The sequence below is a fragment of the Sminthopsis crassicaudata genome, chromosome 1 (genome assembly GCF_048593235.1).
Source record: "Sminthopsis crassicaudata isolate SCR6 chromosome 1, ASM4859323v1, whole genome shotgun sequence".
Lineage (NCBI taxonomy): Eukaryota > Metazoa > Chordata > Mammalia > Dasyuromorphia > Dasyuridae > Sminthopsis > Sminthopsis crassicaudata.
In genome coordinates this window covers 504,116,705-504,136,161 of record NC_133617.1, presented here as the reverse complement: position 1 = coordinate 504,136,161, position 19,457 = coordinate 504,116,705, and the positions used below count along the sequence as shown (strand labels likewise).

General features: G+C 32.6%; 1 protein-coding gene across 2 annotated transcripts in view; it reads right to left on the bottom strand.

Moving 5' to 3' along the window:
- The window catches only part of DTWD2 (DTW domain containing 2), a 109,653-nt gene that overhangs the window by 4,963 nt on the left and 85,233 nt on the right, over window positions 1–19,457 (bottom strand). The window contains exon 5 of one of the 2 annotated variants that reach the window (XM_074281538.1): window positions 4,409–4,537. The exons of the other annotated variant lie outside the window; for it this stretch is intronic. Coding sequence (XP_074137639.1) covers window positions 4,409–4,537 — 129 coding nt within the window. The remainder of the gene's footprint in view (window positions 1–4,408; window positions 4,538–19,457) is intronic. 2 annotated transcript variants of the gene reach the window in all.

Sequence of the window (19,457 nt, the reverse complement as noted above, 5' to 3'; positions counted from 1 at the left end):
CTTTTGTTTTGCTAATACTTTTATTCCCAAAATAATGCTGGCACATCTTCAAGTGCTTAAAACTGTTTCCTTACTTTTTTCTCCTTCCTCCCAAAAAAGTATTTTAACACTTTAAACAATAAAAAAATTTAATAAGACAGAAATATTTTGGATATAGTGCATAATTGCAGAATTGGTGTAAGTTAACAAAATTAGATAAAGATTAATCCATTTATACAGCAAAAAATAGGCCATCTTGTATAGGATATAGGAACTTCCATGTGGCTTTGTTGGAATATGACACATTTCATTAATAGATCATTTATATTTAAACAGAATTTTACAAATGATCAGTCACTGATTTAATAACCAGAAAGCTGAAAATTAAGTAAGATATAGGAAGAGAGCAAATTTAAGGAAAGTTCTAATAAATGTGAAGAAAAAGTAACATCAACTGATCTACTTGCTGATCTGCAGGTTGGACCGCCCAGAAATACATACTAAAATTTTAAGGTATGCGTACAGTCATGCTTTTCCTCAACTTTTTGAGATACAAAATTGCCTAGTAGTTCCAATTTTATTTAATACACTTTCTTCAACTATATTCAAGGATTCAACAATGAATTGGAAGCTGTTACTTTCCATATATCAGAAGAAAAAAAAAACCTATTTAAACAGACTATAAATATTGAAGAACATCCTTGAGATACTCATTTAGGAAGCTCATAATTATTTCTGAAAAAGCTAAACAAGATTATGGATTGCTTTTGAAAATGGCATAACTGATGCTATATTGGATGTAAAAAATCTCAACTAGAAACTGTCATTCTGTTCATTCAGACTCATGATGATACTACATATCATTCATCAAATTTTTCAAAGGTGGGAGAATATTTAAATTTTTATATAAGATGGTTTTATTTCCACAAATATTATTGCCCAAGAAACACATAGCAAAAACTTAAAAACTTGATATTATATGATTTTTTTGGTGGTGGTGGTTTTTTCCTTAAAGGCAGGGTATTAGAGCAATGGCAATGAAAAGATGAAAATTGTTGCCAAAACCTTAAGCCACATTTGCACTCTAACTCTATTTGCAACCTGCACTTAAAATCTGAAAGAACAGAGCTTCTCTTCTGCTTTTGGAGAATATTTAATCACGATAGTGGTATAAAGTAGTACAAAACTATCTCCTAGGTAGAAAAAGGAAGGAAAAAATAAGGAAGATAAGCAAATCCTTACAGGATTTTTGCCCACTAAGAAAGTTGTTTTCCTAGTGTAATAAACCCATTCTTGCCATTAACCTCTCACCTGTATTCATTGGGGTTTGCGAATTCTTTTACAAAGCCTGCAACAGGCCAGGGGATCCCATTGCTGTCAGGGGATCTCTCAACCCTCATTTTTCACATCTCAACATTTGGTGGCCTATAGAGGGATGAGGTAAGCCTTCTCTTGCTGTTGTCTATTCTATAGCTGGGACACCCAAATATTTGGGAATTTGGGGGAGATTTGGGGTGTGGGGAACTTCTACACACCAGCAGAATTCCCTGGCTGGGGATGCCTGGACTCAGAATTCCTGCATTTCTGACAAAAATCCCCTTAATCAGGGAACTTCTGTCATCTCTTCCTCTCTAGGGATGCCTAAGAGGACAGGGCATTATGGAATCCCGGAAATCTAAGACTTGTGGCAAAATGGGACAATCCACCTCTGTCTCTATCCTTAAGGATTCTTCCTTAGGCTATTTCTAAACAGACAAATTCTGCTTAAAAGATTTCAAAACAAAAAAAGCTTAAATTAAAACAGCACTACAGGATGCTACCTAAATTTGATGGAAAAATCAAAATTAGATACTAATTTTAAATTACTACCTCCTTTCCACTTCTCTAGGGACACAGGATTCCTCTGAATCCCTTTCAGAACCACCTTCTTACCAAAGACAGTACCTTATTATGTCCAACAATATTTCTTTAACTCTATCCCCCTTATCTCCTGAACCAGATCCTGAGACTTCCCAGCCACCACTCCTCAATCCCTTTAATACAAAGAGTGGGACCCCTTTTTCTCCTCCTTAGGATACTGATTTAGCCACCTCTTCTAATCTCTGTCCCCTAAGAAAAGCAGCAGACTCTCAGGGAGAGACACTCAGAGCAAAGGTGCGTTTTTCAATGTCAAATCTCTTCCAGACTGAGGAAAAACCTGGCCGTTACTCTGAAGACCCCACCCAGTTTTTTGAGGAGTCCAAGACCAATGCCCTCCAATTTGATCTTTCCTTCCCTCCAGCAGGAGTCTGGGGCTTGGTCAAGCTCCACCACGACAGCCTTTTCTCTCATTCTCACTCTTCTTCCTAACTCTTTCTCACTCTAAGGATGAGAACTTTGCTCCTAGCATTTTGACTCCAACTTTTCTTGATATCATTCTATGGCAAAATGATAGTAATTTCTTTTTAGCTTTTCAGCTAGGGACCTCTGTGGGCAGTGGGGGCATTCAAGACTTTTGGGTGGGCCTTTATCATACTTAAAGCAGCCCATAAATGGGACCTGATGCATTATTTGCAAAGGCTCCCTTTCCCAAATGTCACCACCTCCACCCTGGATGCCATACCCCTTTTAACCTGCTTATAATATTGTTTTCTCCAGGCTCCAAGCTACAAACTTCCAGATGCTTGTTCAGTTTAAAGATCACTAGACAACTGACTTGGACACTCAACATCCCCTAGCTGCTATCTTCAGATCGCACTTTCCCTCCTGGCCTGAATCCCCATTGAACATAGGACAAGTCTATGACCCTTGTCAGCTTGAAGCAGCTACAGAAAATGAGACTTTCATCCCTTTGCACCAAAAGAATCTGGGGTGACTCCTTGAAGGGGCAAATGATATAAACTGAGACGGTGGTGGGAAAGGGTGGTCCTGGGTTAGAAATATCAAACCCCTCTGAGAGGGGCCCCACTCTATTGTTTATAGGAGAAACTCCCAGATAAGCAATCTCCTCCTACTATTCAAATAGAGATTTTGATCTGGGACATAATCACCACTCTCTATTGAAAGGTCCCTAGCTCCTGGCAGCAAAGAAACCCCATAAAATCAAATGCTGTGCCCAGACCTTTGCAAAAGTCCTAACTTGATTTTGCCTGCTAAGAAAGTTGTTTTCTTAGCCTAATAAATACATTCTTGCCACAAATTTCTCACCTGTATTCATTGAGGCTGGTAAATTCTTTCACAAAGCCTGTAACCAGCTAGGAGATCCCATTGCTGTCAGGGAATCTCTCAACCCTCATTTCTCACACCTCAACACTTCTCAGTCAATTTATACTTCTAACAAATCATTCTAAAGCTTTTATTAAATTACCATCTTTATATCCTTCAAATAGAATACTATAATGTATTCTAATAGGATCCATAAAAATATGAGTTAATACTAGATGCATCTAAATTATAAAGAAATAGCAATAGTGATTGCATCACTAAGTACTTAAAGCTTTAAAAGATTAATTTTTTTCTTTTTTTATACTTTAATTATGCTTCCTTTGTCTTCGTGTTGTATATTTGCAATAATTTTTAGGGATCAAAAAAATTGTGCTTATATAAATAGCTTTTTAAAAATCAAGTGTGAAAAAACAAAGCTTAATAAACATGTGCATTATATTTAGGTATTAAAAAACTTAAGGCAACATTATGTAATGTAGATAAAAATACTATCTAAATAATCATGAAGATTTATGGATGTATGAAAATTTAAAAATTATTACAATGTTTTAATCTTGCCATATTTTCTAAACATTTCTCTTAGTCACTATTAACTTCAAAATCTCTATCAAACTTTTTTTCTAAACTCTCAGTAATGTAGATAAGATACATAGATAACCTAGAAAGTGCTCAAATAAAAAAAGATTTAAATGAAAATATATATTTGTTGTAGATTGTCATAATTCTTATAGAGATTGACAGAAAACAGACTTGAGAAACTTAAAAAATACCAACTAGCAGAAGAAAAATCTTCATAAAATGTTCAATGTAATAGTTTTCTATTTTAGTTATGCTGTGGAAACTGTTTGCATGCTTAGTATAATCTAATTAAAATAAATATAAAAGTTTTAGAGATTACAGGACTAACTATATTTCTTTTTTATATCAAAAGGTATTTCGTAAGAGGTAGACACTCTGAGTCAAAGAAGTGAGTATAAGTTCTAAATGTTGCTTTTTACTAGTGTGTGAATGGACAAATCACTTAACTCTCTGAGATTCAATTTACTTATCTTTATAATTGTCTTCATAAGACATTCACTAATTCTAAACAATAAATATGTATTATTTCATCTATTACTCAGATTATAAGTGAAATGGATTTTTTACATTTTCACACAAAAAAAATTTACATTTTCCTAATCAAATGTTTGTTCTTTAATTAAATCATAATTTTCTCCAAAGATACCTCTTGAATGTGATCATTTTTCTCCAAGATGGAAAGTGCAACAGCTGCACATTCTAGTGTAGAGAGGCACCTATTGGTTGGTTGTGTCCGAATCACATATTGACTAGAAACACTGGTTTTTAATTGTACCTGTAATTTAAAAAAAAAGGAATTTTAAAATCACATACTTTAAAAATAGTAATTTTTGTGTGTTATTCACCATCCCTGACTGAACACTTTTTAAATATACAACATGGGAGTTTTCATAATCTTAGTTATATCATAATATGAAAAATTCTACTTTATATTAATATATTTCCAATTTACAGATATATTGAATGCTTCAAAATATCAGTTATTGCAATACTCTTATGAAATACATATTATTCCATTCTTCGTTAAATTTGTTAAATTTAAAAATAGAAATCCATGAAGATTTTGTATGATTCAATAGACAAGTATTAAATCTATAATAATTTTTTAATATAGGACATTGTATTACACACCAGGGAGAGAAAAATGACAAAGCCATTATCCTTGGTTTCAAGGTAACTGTGGTTAGAGGAAACAAGATAGGAATACAAATAATTCTCACATAAATTACGTTGTAAAAAGTTTAGGAAGGATGTTATGGGACAAAGTGCCATACATAGCAAGTGGGGGAAGTGAGGATAGAGTGGAAAGGTAGAATGGAAAAATAGAATGGAAAATTAGAAATAGCAACATATGTTTTGCCTTGAAAAGCAGAAAGAATTTTGGAAAAGTTGGAAGCATTATAGCAAAAAAGTCATTGGACAGACATGACCTGGAATTTTATGAGATACAAATGAAATGGTAAAGTGAAGTAAACTGTAGAGTGCTTTAAGTTCCAGCATAAGGAATTTGGCCTTTATTTGTTGAACAAAGAATAGGAAAGCAGAAGGAAGGCAGGAAGGCAAGATGGAAGCAAGGAAGGAAGGGAGAAAGAAGAAGAGAGAGAAAGTGGAAGGGAGGGAAAGGGAGAGAAGGAAGGGAAGGAGGAAAAAAGGAAGGGAGGAAGGGAGGGAGGAAGGAAGGAAAGAAGGGAGGGAGGAAAGGAAGGGAGGGAGGGAGGGAGGGAGGAAGACAGGGAAGGCCAGAACTTTTAGTAAACTCTATGTGTTGGGCACTGTGAGATAATCCCTACCCTCAAGGATTTTATATTCTAAATGAAAAAAACAAGACATTTAGAGGAGTTATTGACAGGGAAGACGGGATTTAAGGAATGATAAATTGATTCAGTCAACTGCCATATCCTTTCCAAGAACTAGATGGTATAGTAGTGAGTGCATAGAGTAAGTATGAGGCAGTAGACTAGTTGGCAGGATGGCTAGTGGGTTTGTAATCAAAAATCTGGCTCAGAGCAGAAGTTCCAAAGCTGAATGAATTAACTCTTCCAAGGATCAGGGCACTTTTTTCTGGTGTCTTGATGCATTCTGGAGGTGATATCCTGATGTGGGAGAATCAGGGCAGTAGCTGAGTGGATGGCAAGATAGTCAGGGTTAAAAGTTAGATGGCATATGAACCAAAGCCATTGGTTGTTGTTTGCCTTTCACTCTTGAAGATGATCATGACGTCAGAGGGGTGATACCAGACATGCATGTGAAATGTGAATTGGATTTAAGTGAAGAAGGGCTAAGCAAGGTCATGAGCCTCCCTTTTTCCTCTGGAAGCCTCTGGATTCAGTGCCCAGATAGAGAGCAGAATGACAGGAGACAGCCCTGAATTCAGTGAGAGATTTTGGTCCTTTTTTTTTTTTTTCAGTCTATTGGACTGAGGCTTGCTGGATATACTGAGCTATTTGAATTTATGCCTACCCACCATTCAACAAACTATGTATATTATCCAGAAGGGTGTTAATGAAATATTTAAGAATCAGATCTTTGACAAATGAGAATGCTCTCTTTCCAAATATGCCATAACACTCTGCTTTACCTTTGCACTTATCTAGGATTCCTCTGAGTCTTCTTTCCTACTGTACATACTTTTCTTCATATCAGATTAAAAAGTTCTATAGTTTATATTTTAAAAGGACACAAATTTAAGTCCCATTTCTGACACAATATAAAGTCTTACCATGGGAACTCACTTAACCTCTCTCAGTCTGTTTTCACATCTGTAAAATAGGGATAAAAGAATTTGAAGCGGCTATCCTCATAGGTTCATTTTGTGGACCAAATAACTTACCTTAAAGTACTTTGTAAACCTTAAAGAAGCAAATAAAATCCACTATTATTATCATTAGTTACACTGCTACATTATTTATGTTCCAGAGTCTACATATTACTTTGCATATTACAGGCTAAATGGATGAATGAAAACCATTGAAGGTTTTTGAACAGGGCAATGATGTGACAAGAGTTCCAAAAGGAAGAGTGATAATTTATAGACCTGAAAATAGGTATAATTTGCAAGGATTTGGTGCTCAGATAAACCACTCTTCTTACCTGAGCAGAAGAATTAGAACACCTAGGGGTAACTGACATCCAGAAGAATGGGAAAACATCAACCAAGAGAGAAGACAATGCAAAATAGGGGGGGAATTATCCTGGGAAAGAGCAAAGGAAGAGCAATGGTAAACTGAGTCATAGTTCAATCAGGGTCATAGGAAAATTCCTACAATGAGGTAAAACTTCTATTACCTACAGAAATTAGCATTCCTTTTTTTTTCCCCTGAGGCAATTAGGGTTAAGTGACTTGCCTAGGGTCATACAGCTAGGCAGTGTTAAGTGACTGAGGTTAGATTTGAATCCAGGTCTTCCTGACTTCAGGGTTGGTGCTCTATCCACTGCCCTAGATAGGACTGTCCCCAGAAATTAGCATTTCTAAGAATGAGGCACAACAAAAAAGATCTATAAGATCTACAAAATAAACAAATAAAAAAATTAGAGACAAATAAAGGTAAATAGAAACCTAACTCTATGATTAAACAAATCAATAAAATGGAAAATAAAATGTCAGATTGGATAAGAAAACCAAAACTTATAGCCTGTTAAGAACAACAGACACAAAATAAAAAGAGGCCAGAACAAAATTTACTATGTATCAAATGGATCAAAAAGCAGGAGTTCCTATTATGCTATTAGACAAAGCAAATCAAAAACAACTTAAGAAAGATAAACAGAGAAAATTATATTATAAGAAACCATAGACAAGAAATTAATATCAATATTAAACACATATCTTCCAAGTGTTTTAGCAACTAAATTGACATTAAAAAAACTAGATGAATTACAAGAATGTACAGACAATAATACAATAGTAGTAGGAAATATTAATGCCCCTATCTCATTTATGGACAAATCTAAAATATATATATATATATAAACAAAAAGAAAAGCATAGTGTTTGTTGAACAAATAGTTGGAGAAACTAAACCTAAAAAATATACAGCAGCTTCTAAAAAAGGCTGCTAAAGAATATATATAGTTCTTGAACTGTATAGAACTTTTAAAAATATAACTGATGTAGGAAAGACAGCAGTGACTCAGCCCTTTTGACCTAAGAGTGCTCTTATCTGTCAATAACTCGTAAAATGTAATAATATTTCTTCCCTTGGATTTTAGGGGTGATATATTAATGATCCAATAACCCACGATTTGTCTGTTAATGATTTCAAAGTCTTCTGGCCTTAGAATAGTCCTACAAATATCACTGACTGATGGATAATCTGTTGGTCAGCAATAATAAAGTTCCTGTGACAATAGTGAATAAAACCATCCTTCAAATTTATCTGAAAACCATAAAATTAGCAAATAAGTAACATGAAGCTTTGATCCAATTTTGTATAAATCTATCCCTTTCTCTCTGGTGGCTTGCTAATTTCTTTTGGAACTTAGTCTGCTTGTAATGGTGTTACAATTATAAATAAACTTTGCCCCTTGACTAAGAAATGGGTTCAAGCTTGCAAATTCTTTTGAGACACCTTGCAACACCAGTCTGTGACCCCAAATTTCTGGAGTCTCCCATAACTATGTATTTTGGCACAAAGATATTGCAAATAAATGTTAAAAAAAAAAAAAAAAAGACAGAAATACTAAATACATCCTTTGACACTGAGGCAATAAAAAGACCACAAACAAGATATAATTATATAACAATCTTGATAAGATATGAGGGCTAAAATTAGGGTAGCCACAACAAAATGGAAAAGAGAAAAATAGGGTGTTTCCAAAAGTTTTAAGACATTTAATACACATGCATTGCAGAGATAGAATGAATAGGTCATGACAGTTGATTTGACTGAAAAAAGGATCAATTAGTGGAGATAGAAGTTGGACTGCAGAGATTAATGAAATGCTAGGAGTGAGTGATGAGGTCCTAGGTATCAAGTTGGGCATTAGCAGAAAAAGACAGAGCACTGATAAGATTATAATACTCCCTGGGAAGGGCACTAAAAGGATCATCTCAGCCTTAAGTAAACCTTTTATTCAAGTGGAATTTAGATTATAGTCCCATCCCCAGTGGAAATCTTTGGAAACTCCACTTTACTATATCTAATCAAAAAGCCAAGTTATGATGTCAAACCCTGCTCCTACCTCCTCAATAGGTTAAATTTCCCCTACAAATCTGTCCATGGCCTAAGCCATCTTTGCTAAATCTCTTTAGTTTGCCAGGGCTTCCTGCCTCAGGGTATCTTTTTTCCTTGTTATGGCTAACTAACTCTTTTAGGGTGCTAATCCCTTTTGGAATTAGTTTGCTAACTTTATGGATTTAGCCTGCCAATCAGTGGCTTACTTTCATTTTATGACACATTCTCTTTCTTAGGGTTAAATGTTAATTCCTCGAGGGAACTCATCTTTTCCATTGTTAAAGCCTCTTTCCTTGCTCACTATAATATTCTTTCTATTACTCTCCCAAATCTATTTCCATTTACTACTCCTGGTGTCTATTTTATCTCTTCATTTTGTCTGTAACCTTTTCTCATGAATAAAAGTACCAAAGAGAATGCCATTGTGAATTCTTTACATGTGCCTTGTGTCTTGTATCTCATATTTCAAACTAAGAATTGCTATCCCAATCTTATCAATGAGTACAAGTCATTTTTTAAAAAATTGACACTGAAGAGGGAGAATCACATGGGATGTAACTTGAAGCTATTGAAATTGAGGCAGAGATTTTTCAAATTCGGGAAACTAAGATTTGTAGTGTGAAAGAAAATTGAAGAGGAAACAAAGATTACAGATGCCTAAGAGAGGGGAAATTTTTGGTAGCTCAAGATTTTGGAAGAATTGAGGAAGGAGATAATTTAATGAAAAGAGCTATAAAATTCAAGTCAGAAGAACAAGTGTCTAATTCTGTCACTAATAATCTATATGATGTTGGACAAGTTTCTTCATGTTCTTGAGCCTTATATACATATAAAAAAATAAACTACATAATCTCTAAATTCTCTTTCATCTCTAATATTTAGTGATATACCACTGATTTTTAATGCTGTCTCCCTAGATAGATCATAATAACATTTTATTTCTATAGTCCTTGAAGGTTTACAAAGGACTTTTTCTATAATCAGCCTATGAGGGAGGTATTATAAGAATTATTAATTCTATTGTAGAGATGAGAAATCTGTGCTTCAAAGGGAGGTTGATTTATCTATGGACACCGAGGAAATGGATACTGATAATCTAGGAAGCATCCAAAAAAAGATTGAAAAGGATGGTGATAGATTTTGCAAGCATTCTAATAGGAAAGAAGAATTATACATATACAGGTCTAAAATAAAATAAGCAGATGGTCTGGGACTTCTTTGGACTTCTCCACCATGCCTTCTTTTTCCATTTCCAGGAGTCTCATTATTGCAAAATTCATTATCCTACAAAATTGAATCTAGCTAACATTCATTTGTCTAGCACCTCCATTTGAACTCTTTGGTTGAAGGGCAGGATTATTTTTTTATTTCTCACCAAGCTAAGTTATCCTACTGCATTCCTCTGGACTTGGCCATCATGCCCATCTTAGATACTTTTCAGTTTCTTTTTTGGGCATTGTCATCCCCAATTAAACTGTAAGCTCTTAAAGGGAAAGGGTTCTTTTTTTAAATGAATGTATTCCTATTATTGTTCTCTAAGAAATGAGCAGCAGGATGAATACAGAGAGGCTTGGAGAGACTTACATGAACTAATGCTGAGTGAAATGAGCAGAACCAGGAGATCATTATACACTTCAACAACAATATTATATGAGGATGTATTCTGATGAAAGTGGATATCTTCAACAAAGAGAAGATCTAATTCTGATCCAATTGGTCAATGATGGACAGAATTAGCTACACCCAGAGAAGGAACACTGGGAAATGAGTGTAAACTGTTTGCATTTTTGTTTTTCTTCCCAGATTATTTTTACCTTCTGAATCCAATTCTTCCTGTGCAAAAAAAAAAAAAAAAAAAAAATTCGGTTCGGCACACATATATTGTATCTAGGATATACTATAACATATTTAACATGTATAGGAATGCTTGCCATCTAGGGGAAAATTCGGAACAGAAGGGAATGCAAGGAATAATGTTGTAAAAAATTACCCATGCATATGTACTGTCAAAAAAAAGTTATAATTATAAAATTAATAAAAAAATTTTAAAATAAATAAATAAATGTATTCCTGTATGTAACTCCAGGACCTATTATACTGCCTGATACATAGTAGACATTTTAAAAAATTTGTTGACTAATAATAATGTAAAACAATATCATTACATCATTAGAAATGACAGTTGAATACAGATAGGGAAAGCCTTGATAAACAGGAATACTAGATAGGAAGTTAAGAGAAAAGAATGGATAAATTTATAGAGATTTTGAGGTATATAAAATGGGAGGTTGAGTAGCTCCTTTCAAATGTCGAAGATCAAATAAAAGTTAAAAGCAAAGACATTTACTTTACTGTGAGTCAAAGTGATTGGGAGCTTAAAGGGAACAGGAAAGTTTTACATGGCTGTTTTAGGGGAAAAGAATAAAAAAGGTGATTAGATATGAACAAAAGAATTTTCATGTGGCAAAATTCGAGTTGAGATCAGGATCAATTTAAATTCCTCAAGATCAGGTAATGATGGAGAGAGGTGTTTAAGCCCCATATTTGGATATTGAATTATTTTGCCTTCCATTCCAAACTAGCAATCAGAGAAACATATATATATATGCATATATATATAAACATGTATACATATATTTAACATTTTAAATGAAGTAGAACCACAGTTGTACTTTTCATGTCATGCAGATTAAAGATAATATGGTATTGATAATTCTATAAACACAATTTTGAAAGTATCCTGAAGTTTATTTAATATATTAAAAAACACTTATATTTTGTTAACATAAAGTTTATAAATATTTTAAATTAAGTTTGTATGTAATTACTGCTGTCACTGAACTATTTCTTCCATGAATTTGGAGATTATTGGCAAAAACAACACTGATAATAGTTGAACAATACTTAAAAAAACTTGTAAGATAGAGTTTGATTCCTTACAACATAAGAAACTAAAAAAAAAAAAAATCATAATTTAGTTAAGGCATTTAAATATTTATACAATCAGAATATTTACTCTGAAAAGATGACTTAATAACCCAGAGAACAAGATATCCACTAGACCAATACTTAGAAGCAGTATTTAAAGTTCCTGAAATGGGAGGAAATATAAAATAACTTTAGTAAAAATAAAATAAAAAGTTAATTCTTATACTTTTCAAAGATAAGTCAATTTTAACTAAGAGAAAAAACTAAATTTTAAAGTACAATCACCAAATGCCATCTTAGTGATCAATTTACTCCATCCCAATGTGTCATTGTGCAAAAAAAAAATATCCATATTTTATCCTGATGGTTACTTCTTCAATTGATACAAATTTTTAACCTCTTATGCCTTTGGTAACTTTTCTTAAATTGCTATCCAAAACCAAATTTTTCATGTAGGCAAATTTCTGATGATAGATTTTTTTTTCAGATGTAAGTAAACTAGTTCTTGGGCATCATATATTTTAATCTCTGAGACATATTAGAATTGTATAATATAAAGGTGCTAATGAAGTATAGAATTAGAAACTTAAAGTATTCATTAACTTTTTTTAAGAAGAGTGAAAGTCAGGGCAGCTAGATGGCAAAGTGGATAGAGCACCAGCCTTGAATTCAGGAGGACCCAAGTTCAAATCTAGTCTCAGACACTTAACACTTCCTAGCTGTGTGACCCTGGGCAAGTCACTTAACCCCAGCCTGGGGGTGGGGGGAAGAGTGAAAGGAGGAAAGAATTATTCTTTAATTAATCTACGATTTTGAATAACAAAAGTTCATGAGATCAATCTTTCCATGATTTGAAATTATTTTTCATTTACATTAAACAAATATATTATTTCTTCTATAGCATATTTAGCTTTAGTATGTTCCTATTGTTAAAATTAGTTTGTGTATCAACTGATATAAGAAAGAAAATAGTCAAGAAATATAACAAGTGAGAGGAGAAAATCACCCTGTGGATTTAAATTGCTACAGATAATTTAAAAAATAGTTAATCCACAAGCCAATCATCAAGAGACAACTACAGCCCTTAATGGCTCTGAATATTAATGGTGGAATCTCTATAACATTTCTACATGCTTAAAGGCATATTCAGTTCCACTTTTAACTGCCATAAATTCCTTCAGTGAAGAATTTCTTTTAGTACTGCAATTTAAAAAAGAAAAAAAAAAATGCTCACGAAACCAATTTATATGTTAGAATTAATTTGGCTTTTTTTTTTTAATCATTCTATTTACCAACTGACTTTCACTTTTCATTTTTAGCTTACAGCAGACTCTTATTTCAACATTTTTGCCATCACATCACAGTTCTTCCTTGGATTTTAAAGAAATTTGAGTAGTAAATAAGCATAACATCAAAAGTCATTAGGCTAGTTTCACATACCAACTGAGAAGAGTATAAGAATATGTATCTAAAGCTATTTCCAGAAAAAATAATTTAGCATTAAAAACTCACAGCATGAAATAGGGATCTAATTTATGTGAAAAAAGGAAACACATTGAAAACAAGTCATATTTCTGACATGTTCTAGAAGGTGTGAGACCCTCAGTTTTTTTCTATTCTGCTTCTGTATTCTTTCACCATCCACAGATGATTTAAAGAGAAATACATACAAAAAAAAATCACCATCCTGCCAAGTTTACCTCTACCCTGGAAAACCCACTTCAACAGTACACCTAGATCCCCTCCCTCAAGTTGGAGAAGATTAAGATGAAAAGCTCCTCCCAGAAGTTCCAATTAAGGAAGGCATCCAAGTCAGCTATCTCTTCATCATAAGATTTTTGTCTTTAGTTTACTTTTTCTCACTCCAGATTTTCTAAGGAATATGAATTAAATTCTATCCAAATCATATTTATTAAGGATTACTATATACTATAATATATATATTACTAAAATCCCATTGAACTAACAGAAACAATTTGTGGCTCACATGTCTTCCTGTAGCCCCCAGTCCCACCAGAACGCCACTAAAACAGCAGGAATGACTAGCTAATTTCCTACTTCATAATTTCACTCAAAAAACCAGAACATAATAGTATGTTATTTACAAGAAATACAAATGAAAAACATTAGCTCTGGACTTAAAGAATCAAATTCAAATTCTATTTCTGACATTATCCATTTGACACCATTTAATTTTCACATCATTTAATCTCTGAGTTCATATATTTACTAACATATAAAATTATTATAGGAATAAGAAGATAAAGGTAAAGAGTGAAGTTGAACCTAAATGTATTGTCGTTACCTGCTGTTCTACCAATGTAATCTTTGATGTTCATTATTTAGAAATGAGAAGACTGCTATAAGAGTTTTTGAAATTTAAAAAAGCACTTAGAGACCTATTTTAATCCCTTATTTTACAAATGATGAAACTAAGGAAAAGAAGGATGACTTACTTGCCCTTAGAGTTAAGAAACAGAATCCAAGTCTTTAGCTTCCTAATACAAAAAGGCTCTTCCATTATTTTGTGCTGCTCAGGATTAAATATTTCTTTATTTCAATTTTGATAAATTTATCAACTTGGTAGAGCTATATGGAAGGCATTTTACCAAACTTGGAAATAACATGGAAATTTTTTTAAAAAATAAAAAAGAAATCCTACTGCAAAAACTTTTATATATTGTAGGAGGATATTCTGTGAGAAATTTGAAATTCTGAAGTTGTTCATATTCTGGGGAGGAAAAAAGTACCAAACTAATATTCTCATTTCCATTCAATTGTTCCCAATGAAAAGTATGCAGTTCACAAATTTTGTTGAAATTATTTCTTAAGCCACCTGGCATTACTCAGCAAGAATAAAAAATAAATCAATTATAAAATATCAGATTCTCATCTAACCTTTTCAGGGAAAAGTTTTTAACTATAAAGACTACTTTCTTCTTAGAAGATTTCATCTTATTTTCTAAAATGCAGACTCTGATACTCATCTCTAAGGCTTTTTAACAGTTTCTTTTGTTAGAGAAGAAAAAATCAACCAGTGGAAAACTCACTACAGCATTGAATTTTATATTAAGAACATAAATAAATTATCTCAAACATCCAAACTTTAATTTTAAATGACATTTTAAAAGTTCTTTTCAGTACCAAACAATTCTAATGGGAATAAATGTCATGCAATTTTATTAAATATACGGGCGTGAAAAAAACAAGTAGACATTGCAAAAACCTTTAGCAACCTGTTCTTCTGACTATTTCTATATGTACTCCACAGATGGAGAAAGCATGAATAACCAAAATATTAACCAAAAAATCCAGAAGCATCTTCTTTATCAAATATTTTCTGAAACATTTATTACATAAGATAAATAGATATTTCAACATTCAAAAATACAAGTATTCTATGTACAGAGGACTATAATTTTTTTTTAACTTAACAGAAAATAAGGTATCTTCTACTGATTGACTATTAGAGAATTTTTACAGTTAGTTATATTTTTCTAACACGATTTTAGAGCCCATACCTGAGAAAAAAATGTGTCAGAGAGTTCCATGTCATTGGGGAAAGGAATAATCTCCCAAAAACTGCTCTTTGGGAAGAAAAGGGTATATCACTATAACAACATCCCTTCACAGCTCCATCTTTCAGCAACAAGATATGCCTTGTTACTCCTTAATTTCAGATTCCAAAGTCTTACACTTGGTCTAAAAACTTGTTAATTTGAAGCAGAAACTCTACCTCTGCTCTTTAAAACCCTGATCTATAAACCTGTAATTATATAGAAACTCCTCAAGTTCAAAAGGTACCAAAATTATCATTTACTGTTTCTTCCCAGGGCTGGCACTGTCTTTTGTTGGCACTGTCATTTACTTCACCACACCTACTGCTTATTTCTTTAATGGAATGTCATCATTTTTTTATGAGACTCTTTTTGTTATAGAAGTCAATAATACAAAAATAATTCAGCTTGCACCAAAAAGGACTAGAAAAGAAGCAAAACAATAGTACAAAGGAAAGGTGTTGTTGCTGTTTTGTTTTTAGGGAGAAATTATTAATATAAACAGAAATAAAGAAAATGAAAAAATATATAAATTAACAATCAAACAATAGATATTATTGTGATAATTGAATGAGGGTTTAGTTTCCACAGTTATGATACTTAAATCAGAAAAATGAAATTGAAACTAAGAAATTAGGCTAAGGTCAAAACTAATGGAGGGAAAATGTAATCAGGGTGGAGATTTAGAATAAGAAAATATAGAATAAGAAATTGTAAAATGTAACTAGAGGTGAAAACTCACCAATGGAAGGGAAGCTGTAATTAAGTACTTATACATAGGTGGGAGGAAAGAAGCAATGATTTTAATAAGGGGTGGACATTGGGGAGAATAAGAGGGCAGGATTAGGGGATCCAAATAAATTCATAATCTCTCTAGTACTCAGCCAATGGGGTAACAAGGGAGGGACCTGTGCTTCAGGATAGGAAGTAAAAGATTACTTTTGCACTCGAAGTTAATATTTGCAGTACATGTACAGAAAAATTGCTAAGATAGCATGTAAGAGTATTACAAGAAAAGTATTGTTTTCAGATCCCATTGGAAAAAACCATGAATTCTTGTACATTTCTTCATTTAAAACAAAGAACTATCAGGAAATTTTAAAAGGGTATTTCCCCTTTAAATGTGGAACTACATATGTCTTAAGCTTTTATTCAAATACCTGTTGCCAAAATATATATATATATATTTGAAAGATGAAGTGAAGTCGTTAGAATAATTGTGAAATGATGGTTCATTGATTTGGATCTCCAGTCTTTAATAGTGATACAGCTATTTTCATTGTCAAAAATTCAAATTGTTTAAAAAAAAAGGTCCTTGAAAAGAAATCAATTGATCCATACTAATAATGTTTTTTGTTTTTTAAGTTTGATCTAGTGTTTTTTAGGTGTCTCAAGATACAAAACTGGTATATGCATGTATTAAGCTATCAACTCCACTAATTTAATATCCTCTATTCTTAAAAATATTTGATACAAATCACTCTCAGACTGAATAAAAAAAAAACACCAGTAATTTTTAAAACAACAAATTATACAAGTGCAATTTATGTACTCTGAAAGAACACAGCTATTTTATGTGTCTTCAGAAGCAAAAAAAAGGAAATTCTCATGATTGAATACAGCTAAAAATGTCTTTGTTTCAACTAGAATTTAGTTAGTTTTAAAGCAGAGTTAAAATTTTAATTATTTTAAGTGAGTTTCTTATATTGGCAGGTTGTAGACCAATTCAATAAAACTCTTGTTCAAATATTGGTGGGAACCCATGCATAAATATATTTGTTGGGCATTAATTAGTTTCCACTGTTTGAGACATAAACTTAGCTTGGCTCAATACAAAATATTTACATCCCAACATAGTATCTCTGATGGATGAATTCTTATCTCAGCTTCCCCTTGGTGGCATACTTGAAGATCCCCAAAGATCACTGTGTTTCTTCAAGGCATCATGGCTGAGTTGACTGCAACATCTGATTTGGCTTATGATTCCTGGTTTCCTACTTCTTACTCTCCAAGTCTTTCAAAATTCTCATAGTTGGAATCACCATTCCATTCACTAGACACCATGGTCATGCTATGCCACCAAGATCTTCCAGTAGGTAAAGAGGCAGAAACAATAACTGAAGCAGACAGGTCTTTTTGAAATGTCTCTATCTAATCAGAGAGCATACTTTTAAAAACATGATTAGACAACCAGAAGCAATTACAGAATGTCTATCATACTCTACAACTTCTCTCTAAGACTCTTCCCTTATAAGACATCACAGTTCTTCTGGAAGGAGGTATTCAGATTCTCCTGGTACTTTTGAATATACCAATTAACACATTGTACTTTGCATGGAGAAAAATCTTTGTATGTATTTGTGAGATCAAAATATTAAAAAAATAAAATTTTAAAGAATAAAGTATTCTTAATATTGTCCCTTGCTCAGCTTACATTTTAGAAAGGAATGTCTAATATATCAATATTTTATGAAGCACTATGAAAATTGCTACAAAAAATTAGTGAACAGAATAAGACTCTGAAAAATAAGGTCATGAAACAAAAAACATTAATTACATTTATTGTCAGGGCAATTTAATTTTAATTAACTGTCAACATTAAAAATTAGAAAACAGCAGAAGGAAAATGTAACATTTCATGTCAAATAAGTAATAACTTCACTGACATACTTTGAAATCTAAGGATTAATTTTGTTCTCATTGGTTTTATTACTTGTTAATCACATTGAAAACATTCACTGGAAAGAATTAGAAGTTGTTCTAGAGGGTAATGTTTAGGAAAATATGCAAAAGAAATTGGAAAACAAATTTAATTTCCTCAAAAACAAAATTATTCCAAATTAGTATACTTATATAAGCTACTATGAAACAAAAGCTACCTGGTCCTAAATAACTTATCCATACATATCATCATTTAACATGAGATTTTTCATAAATATTATTATTATATAGATTCAAAATAGCAATGATGAAACAACAAATAAATACAAAAAAAGTTTTAAACTTTAGACTACCAAGTGGTCAAAGTATATAATCAGAAAGATATTTCTGACATCTGGAACATGAGGCCCTTTGGGTATCAAGAAAGCAAAATAATGGGGAGGAGATCTTATTTATTATTTATTTTTAAATAAAATTAATAAAACTGAATAAGTTATTTATTATTTAAATACAGAGAAAGTCTTTAACTAAAGTATAAATTTTCTTTTTTCCTTCATAAATGTTTGTTGAATTTTTACTTATTTTTTATTATTATAACTTTTTTTTGACAGTACATGTTCATGGGTAATTTTTTTTCTTTTTTACAACTTTATCCCTTACACTCACTTCTGTTTTGACTTTCCCTGCCCTCCCTCCACCCCCTCCCCCAGATGGAGGCAATCTTATACATGTTATATATATTATAGTATATCCTAGATACAATATATGTGTGCAGAACCAAATAGTTCTCTTGTTGCACAGAATGAATTGGATTCAGAAGGTAAAAATGACCTGGGAAGAAAAACAAAAATGCAAACAGTTTATTTACACTCACTTCCCAGTGTTCCTTCTCTGAATGTAGTTGATTCTGTCCATCATTGATCAATTGTAACTGAATTAGATCTTCTCTCTTTGTTGAAGATATCCACTTCCATCAGAATACATCCTTATACAGTATTGTTGTTGAAATATATAATGATCTCCTGGTTCTGTTCATTTCACTTAGTTCATGTAAGTCTTTCCAAGCCTCTCTGTATTCATCCTGATGCTCATTTCTTACAGAACAATAATATTCCATAACATTCATATACCACAATTTACCCAACCATTCTCCAATTGATGGACATCCATTCCTTTTCCAGTTTCTAGCCACTACAAAAAGAGCTGCCACAAACATTTTGGCACATACAGGTTCTTTTCCTTCTTTAGTATTTCTTTGGGACATAAACCCAGTAGTAGCACTGCTGGGATCAAAGGGTATGCACAGTTTGATAACTTTTTGGGCGTAATTCCAAATTACTCTCCAGAATGGTTGGATTCTTTCACAACTCCACCA